Below are 7,935 nucleotides of genomic sequence, written 5' to 3'. Positions count from 1 at the left end.
GAAACTGCTTAATAACTTGTTCTTGATATTGATAAGAGGATAAAAAAAAGCATGCCACAAATTAAATTAAAATACTCAAAGGAAACCACCAGCACCTCAGCCATTCAGTGCCTGTTGCTTAGAGTAGTTTAAGCGCTCAGGTGCTAAGCACGGAAATGCTTTTACATTTCAAACATCAGGTAAAGCTGCTTTTCCCAACAATTTTTTTATTTTCTATTGGAGCCTCTTGTAATTTTGTTCCCAGTGCAGAAGTAGTAATTATCATACACACACACAAAAAATCACACTTTTAAAGGCACATTCCTTGTTGTTTGAGGAGGAAAACTACACTTTGCCTCTTGTACTTACGAAGTGGATTGTTTATAATGTTCTAGGCTATGTAGGAAAGTCATTACTTTGAAGCTGAGGGCATAACCATGAAGACCACATGCTGCATAGGTCTGACCAAGAGACTAACATGATATGGGGACATTCCCAAGGAAAAGATGATGGTTTGCTCCTCAGAGCTCAGATGAAAGTAGAAATCAACTGTAATTAGCAGTGGGCAAACACTTTTGATCTTAAAATCAAGGGCAAGTAAATCTCCCAAAGCCACCGTTAGTTTCTTTACTAGTTCCCCTTTCCACAGAGATCCATGTGACAAGCCAAACCACATTAAACAGGCATTTTGAGTATGGAGACAAATGGAGAGTAGGACTTAACTGAATTTACACTGCCTACATCAAACCTTTTGACACAGACTCAAGTGAAGGGGTACCCACTGCTGCCACATAGGTTTAGTAAAGATGCAAGTGGAGGACACCTGAGCCCTAGTACTCAACAGCACTGATAGTCTTTGCTCCAAATGAAGTCAGTGGTAACTGTAGCTGCTCAGACCAGATGTAAATTAGAGCACCACAACAGCATTTTTCCTGGTATGTCTAATTATTGCTGGAGAAGATACATGGGAGGCAACAATGTCTGGCGGAGAGAGGACTTTTCTGGGAATAAAAAGAATCCTGGGCCAGATTTACAACAATTTGCCTGTAAAACAGCAGCCCAACTTGACAGAGGCAGGTAAGAAAAAGGTGAAATTTTCATTCAGCCATACAATCGCATAGAGACAACCTTATAAATAGGGTGACTTAAGTAGCAGCAATGCACCATCGGGTGCCTCCTTGTTGGGGTCAATGAATACTGAGAAAAGGTTTTCCACTGTGTAACTGCAGTCCAAACATACATTCAGCTCATCTTTTTAACCAGTATTCTGCCGCTACATATGTAGGGCACTCTCTTTTTCCCAGCCAACTAAACTATGCAAGCCAAACCATATTTTAGTACATTATATATTTCAAGGATGTCTATATTAGGGATGTTGCCAGTGTAGAACGAAAATCCTTTCACACCATTACAGCAGAATACTATACTGGCAAAAAAAGTCAAGTCCATATCTGGTTGGGAATAGCTGTCACTTACAGGAAACTAGTCAAGTTACAAGTTAGCTCCAGCAGCAAGAGCTAGTGCTTCATTCTCACATGTTTGGTATCCTTAAAGTATGATATATGCAGTGTATATGACCCACTCTTGTATATAATAAACATGTCAAGTGTAAAGAGGGAAGAGAAAAATATCACAATTATTATATCATTGGATGTTTGCTTACCACAAGTCCTAGCACAAGGGTACGCACTCTCTCCCCAATCTCTGGTGAAATGTCATTGCCAAACTGCTGTAAGGTTGTAAGAAATCTCTTCAGTTTGCTGAGTTGCCTAGCTCCACAAGCTGGCGGTAACTGCTGGTTAGCCAGAGAGGAGGAAGAGGAAGAGGATGGCCCATTGCTAAAGCCATTAGGAGGAGATGGAGCTCCATTTAACGCTGTTGGTGAATGGCTAGTGCCATTGGTTACTGGAAGAAAAAAAGAGAGGATAAAATAGAAAGGGGGGCAAGGAGAGAGAAAGAAGAGGGAAATCCATCAGCTTATGTTTTCCATGCTTGTCCTCAAAATTAATTAAGTTGCACAATCAAAGATAATTAGCCTTTTGACAGAGCAACACTCTGCAGTTTATATTTATTTCCCAGTAGCTGGTACTGAACGGTGTACGGATTGGAAGTAACAGCAGCTGCCTCTTACACACCCCCCTCAAAATGCTCCTGCACCTGGAAAGCATCATTTGAATACTGCCTTTTTGTCAGAGGATTTTAAAAAGAGAAGGAGGGAAATGGAGAGAGAAGGAGCATGAGAGCATGTATGACTGAAGACAAAAAAATTGCTCCTTGGGGTAGAAAAAAATGTGCAGACATATTTCATGAAGCCTCAGTTTATCTCTGAATATTTTTACTTGTGTTTTGTACACACAACTGACAGCTGTGTTTATAAAACAGGACTTTCACGTTTTAACCTTACACCACCCAATGAGGAGGTTATTTTTTTTCAGATACATATTTCCTAGCTGCTAACATATGGAGCACACAAAGTTGTTTGTGCAGGTACAAATGGTGCTATGATCACTGTGGCCTGAAGCCTTGCAGCTAGAGCATGAAGCTAGACTTCAGAAGGCTTCTCAAAGACCATGAGCAAATCACTCAGTTTTCATGAGTGAGCCAATACTCTACCTCTAAAAGGAAAAGAAAGCATTTCCCTCCTGTTGCAAGGTTGCTGTGAGAACAACTGTTTGAAGTACTAAGTGTTCAAAATGTATGGCAATGAGATTCATGCAGACATACTGAAGACAACAGACAGTTTTTGGCAGTCATTTCAGTTTGATTCTCATCCACGCTCCAGAAGAGAGCAGAGAATCAAACTGAGGACATCCTTTTCCACCCAGGCTACTTGGAACAGCAACAGGCAAACACACACTGTTGAGGTTGTTTAAGTCTGACTTGGCAAAATGACAGCGAATGGGCACACAGTATGTGACTGCACCCAGCAGCAGCCAGCACCATGCTCAGCGGCCACTGCCCTGGAGAAATTTGCCAATTTCTTTTTGAGAACTCACTCAGAACCCATCCCCCCCAAAAAAACATTAAAAATAAAAAAAGCGTAGGAGTAAGCCTAAATTGCCTCTTATTTAAAAGCGCTAACAATGGTGAGCTAGCAACTTAAAGAACTTTCAATGTTGCTTAATGACCAGCCTCTCTGAAGGCACACATCCCAATTTTTGTCACTTTCTTTATCAGTCATCTTTATTGCTAGCCAGTAAGTCCCTTTTGAGGGTGCACACCTATTACTAGATTTAGATCACTACCCTATTACCAGATTTAAATCACTACTGCAATACTTTTGAAGGAGCTTTTGCCCTCCTGACTGAAGTCCCCTTCTGGAGCACCACAGAAAAAGCTATCTGAATAGCTATCTAGTTTCCGCTTTATCCTAGTTTTTGGTTGCACATTCTAGCTGCATGGGCTAGGGAGAACAAGAAGTGGAAAAAGCAGAAATAGAAAGAAGCTGGTCTCAGCAAGTTCAGCTCCACATGTAGCTCCAAGCGCTGCCATAGAGTGAGGTACCTGAGTAAACAAATACATTGTGACTGCAAGGAACTTGCATAGCCAAAAGTCATCATAACATGAGCTTAGTAAATGAGGATTAGGAAGAACAAGACTGTGTCATGTTCTAGCCTGACAGCACCCAACAACTCGGTCATTGATATGGGGTTGCTCTCAGCAGAGGGTCTTGGGGCTATGATCAAAAAAGCACAAAACAGTGGAGTTCATTACCTCAGATAGATAGGAAGAGGAGAAAGGCAGGTAAAATTTCTCCCACAACAAAAGAAATAAAGAAATACTCCCCAAATGCAGCTTCTCTAAAACTTTTTTTTTTTTTAATAGTCCACCACATAGTAGTAATTTTCTCTCCTTTGTAATGTCTGAACTTGCCAACTGGCAAAGATCTACATAATTTCTAAAACAAACCCACATTATTAATAAAACAGAATTTATCATTTAACATTTCAAACTAATATATGTCAAGAGTTTTTAACAGTCTAAATCAAAGAAAATAAGCTATTCTTGACCATAAAACAAGTATGATCTTCCTGGCCTACAAGCGTTCCCACTGTAGCAATAATAACTGTAACAGACACTCCAACAGAAGTATTATTTACTGTACAAGCTGGAACCACTAAAGACAAACTCCAAAATCTGACAGGGTAAAAAAAGGCAATTAAAACTAGACTTTTTTAGACTTTTTATATAAACAGCCCCAAAAATTCAGCTATGGTTCACACACCTTTCCAAAGCGCTGAACCCAACCATAAACAAACATCCAGAAATCTTGTGAGTTACAGTGAGGATTATAAAAGTGATTAAGGAAGATCATTGTCCTATTCTTTTTATGATTGCCAAAGATAACCCTGAACTGTGCAAAGTGCATCATATTTGAAAGCTTAATCTCTAAGAACCCCACCCTGCAAAAACTTAGAAACAATTTAACTTTAGACCAGAGCAGCTCCTAGGATGATTCAGGTGCTGGAGTTAAGCAAAACAGACAGATCTGTGCAGGATCAGGGTCACTGGGTTAAACTTGAGTTTACACAAATAGCTGGCACAAACCCTCATCACTGTTTAAGTTGGATGTAAATTGTCAGGACAGAGTTCCCTGGGAGAAGTGGTACAAGGGCCTCCAGCTGGACTTCTGCATTAGAGGTGAGTTTTAAATAAGGCATTTAGCAGACAGAAAAGGACTAAACAGGCACAGGAAAGACAAATAGAAGATGCTGCCTTCATTCTGTTTAGGCATATGCATTCGTATTCTACTGTTCTAAAAATGTTTTATTTAAAATGTGAAATGTAAACACATTCTCATGTTTATACTATTACAAGGCAGTATAAAAGAGACCAAAAAATTTGCAGCTAAATCTTGGTAAGAGAAATGTGGATCATTTCATGGCTGTGAAAAGAATAGTCCAGACAACATGCCAGATTCAGATCTCAGTTACACTGATATGAATGCAGAATAATTCCATCAAAACTAGTTGAGTTTCTTGTGTGTTTACATCGATAAACTGAGACAGAGATGCAGCCCCAAGTAAAGTGGTCACAGATTAGAAATCTCTAGATAAAACAGTTAAAGGCCTTTATTTTGGGGTTTATATCAATATTAACTAGACATTATACAGCATTTAAATGAGAATTCTTCAATCATAAGTGGGACGAAGTTTGGTTTTTCCATGAATTATCCCCCACTTTAAAAATGTATGCAAGCAAACCCCCCAAAGTTTCTATAAAAAAGGGAAAAGGGTCCTTTAAACAACAGAATGGCAAAAAGAGGTTTTCCTTCTCACAAAGACTGGCCTGAGCATTAACTACATGGGAAACCAGTGCTCACTGCTCTTTAACACTGTGGCCAAGTTATCAGCGAAATGACACAACTCTGAGCTGAATGTTTTAATACCTTAAAGATGCATTAATCTGTTGCAATCTTAGTTTTGCTTAATTGTTTTATTGCAGTACAACTAAATGCTGCTCCCACCATATCATGCATGTTTACCTTCACATGTTTTGCTTTCTTACATAGAGAATAGAAAGAATATGGAAGAAAATGAAGAAAATAAGTCTAATTACACGTTGTGGGCGTGAATGAACTGGTTCTTGGAGCTCCTTGGGTAGTGGGAGGAGGTGGCATGGCTGGAGGTGTCAGCCTGGATTGTGTCTTCACATCCACAGGTGAGTCTGGCATTGTGGAATGCTTCTCAGTGCGATCTGCAACATACACCACAGGAACACACTGGTTTATTTCCCCAAGCACACCCCATGTTACAAAAACTTAAAAGCTAATGCAAGAAGTGAGCCATTTCAGCATCTGCTGCAAAAGATTACACCAGATTATCTACTCCAGTGTGCTCTTCCCAAATTACATCATCTAAACCTTACTTAAGAACGTGTAACACAGATGGCAAGATCTCATTTGTAGCGGTGCTGCATTGTCTTTTGTTTTTATTTCTAGCATGTGCAGATGCTACCTCCCAAGCACTCCTGGAGCTGCAATAATGCCACCTTTCCTTCAAAACTCTCACGTTAGCCAGGAGGAAAAAACAGATGAAGAGACAGGAAGGTAATAAATCCCCTTACGACAACTATTCCAGAACTAAAACCTGAAGCTCTCTAGTACAGATGAGATGCTGGGTGGGATATTGGTTGAAGCCAGCTCTCTTCATGTCTCTTCTTGGTAACACCTGCTGCCCTCTCCATCACTTCTCTTTGTAATCATGGAGAGATACTTATGTTAAATACCGCGTGCCTCCTGGATCACTTTACTACCCTGCCCCTGGATATTCTTACATACACCAGAAAAATAAACACAACGCGCCAAAATGGTATGTCAGTCATCACACATACATACCATTGGGGTTTTTTTAAAGCATCTAAGTTTCCACCATCGCACATTAAGAAAAACTTTAATGTTCAAAACCTGCAAATAGAAACATACCTTCTCAAGAAAACAAAACAAAAGAGAGAAGAAAAAAAAAAGCAGACAACCTAACAGTCCTCTTGCAACTAAAGATCTTGAGATGCAAGATATTTGATATGGAAGCTATAGAAGTATCTTCTTTTTCCAAGACCTTTTTGGACACCTCTGTGTTAGAATTTTTAAAATCCCACCCAAACCCTTATGTTTCATCTATCAAGAACGGGCAAACCATGACAACTTTTACCAACTGAAAGCAAAGTTAAGGCTTCCTTGCTCATGACAGGAGTTTAGCAAGCCATCTTGAGAAAAGATGAGTAAAAAAAAGATGGGCATTCAGTTAAATTCTTCCATCCTTTCTTGAGGGGTCAGGGTTATTTATTTTATACACTGTCCTACACAAGTCTTCCTGAACTCCATTAAACTATCTTGCAAAGCAAGGAAGTGTCGCTGCTGATAGGCAAGCATGTAAATCTGTGGGTTTTAATTCAAGACAATAGCAAAGCCCGCCATATGCTATAAATTCCATCACTCCCTTTTGCAATGTGTTTTTCCTTCTTACTAACAATTTACAAACTTCAACCAAAAATCCTATCTAAAATTTGCCCTGAGAGACATTAAGAGAAACAAATGCAGTGCACACGTTTAACAAAGGAAGGGTACGTTTAAAAGAGCCTTAAAACACTTAATTATCAGAACACTTACTTATCAGAAAGTAAAAAAACACAACCAAAAAAAAACCCCAACACCTACCTCAAAAATTAACAACACAGATATCAATATTTAGCTGTCTGAAACTGAGGAAAGTGAGGAAGTATGTCTCAGAGGTGCAGTGTGTCAGGTATGCAATTATAAAAGCCATCTTCACCATTTGTAGAAGTGCCTACAGACAATGCTTCAGTTCTCAGCTAAAGGGAGTAATTTAATGTAGAATTTAGAGGCAACTTTGGAGAAGATGAGCAGTGAAACACTCCCAGAACAGGATGAGGGGAACACAGGTACAGTATTACAGGATCTTCAGTGTGGATCTAAAGTTAGTAAACCTCAGCTGTGTAGGGAGGAACAGTATCCAAAATGATTAGCTTAAATATTAAGGCTGCTACACAGGTGAGATTTGATTTGCAAATCAAGCAACAGTAAATTATTACATGCTGGAAAACAAAAGCAAGCTTTTAAACATATTCTATACAAATTTCCTTTCTATATCATTACACTTAAACAGTTAAATCTGTATCTTTAACAAGTCATTCATTTAATATAAAGAACTATGAAAACTCATCTTGAAATGTTAATTGCTTCCTTAATAGCCGAATTCATCTTCCACTCACCTCAACCAACCTCAGCAACAAGGGAATAAATAGCTTTCAGCTCATGTTGCAACAGAGGGAATTTTTTTTGGAAAGAGGCACAGCAGTGAGCCCAAGCCCTCCTAAATAAAGGCAAATATTTCTGCCATGCCAAGAAAGGAGAGAGAAAGGGAGGCTTGCCAGAGCTGGTGGGGAGATAACAGTGGGAACTGCTGGTCCATCTGGTTTTCATTCTGCTAACACTCA

General features: G+C 39.4%; 1 protein-coding gene across 1 annotated transcript in view; it reads right to left on the bottom strand.

Moving 5' to 3' along the window:
* LOC104407414 (protein CBFA2T1-like) overlaps positions 1-5,671 on the bottom strand; it is a 13,296-nt gene extending 7,625 nt beyond the window's left edge. Inside the window, exons 1-2 of the mRNA XM_010016694.1 lie at positions 5,539-5,671; positions 1,643-1,884 (exon numbers count right to left, since the gene is read on the bottom strand). Of these exons, the coding sequence (XP_010014996.1) occupies positions 1,643-1,884; positions 5,539-5,653 (357 nt within the window). The 5' untranslated portion in view covers positions 5,654-5,671. The remainder of the gene's footprint in view (positions 1-1,642; positions 1,885-5,538) is intronic.
* Positions 5,672-7,935: the final 2,264 nt, after the last annotated feature.

This window comes from Nestor notabilis, unplaced genomic scaffold, assembly GCF_000696875.1.
Source record: "Nestor notabilis isolate BGI_N333 unplaced genomic scaffold, ASM69687v1 scaffold1086, whole genome shotgun sequence".
Classification (NCBI taxonomy): Eukaryota; Metazoa; Chordata; class Aves; order Psittaciformes; family Psittacidae; genus Nestor; species Nestor notabilis.
This window is presented reverse-complemented; position numbering and strand designations above follow the sequence as displayed.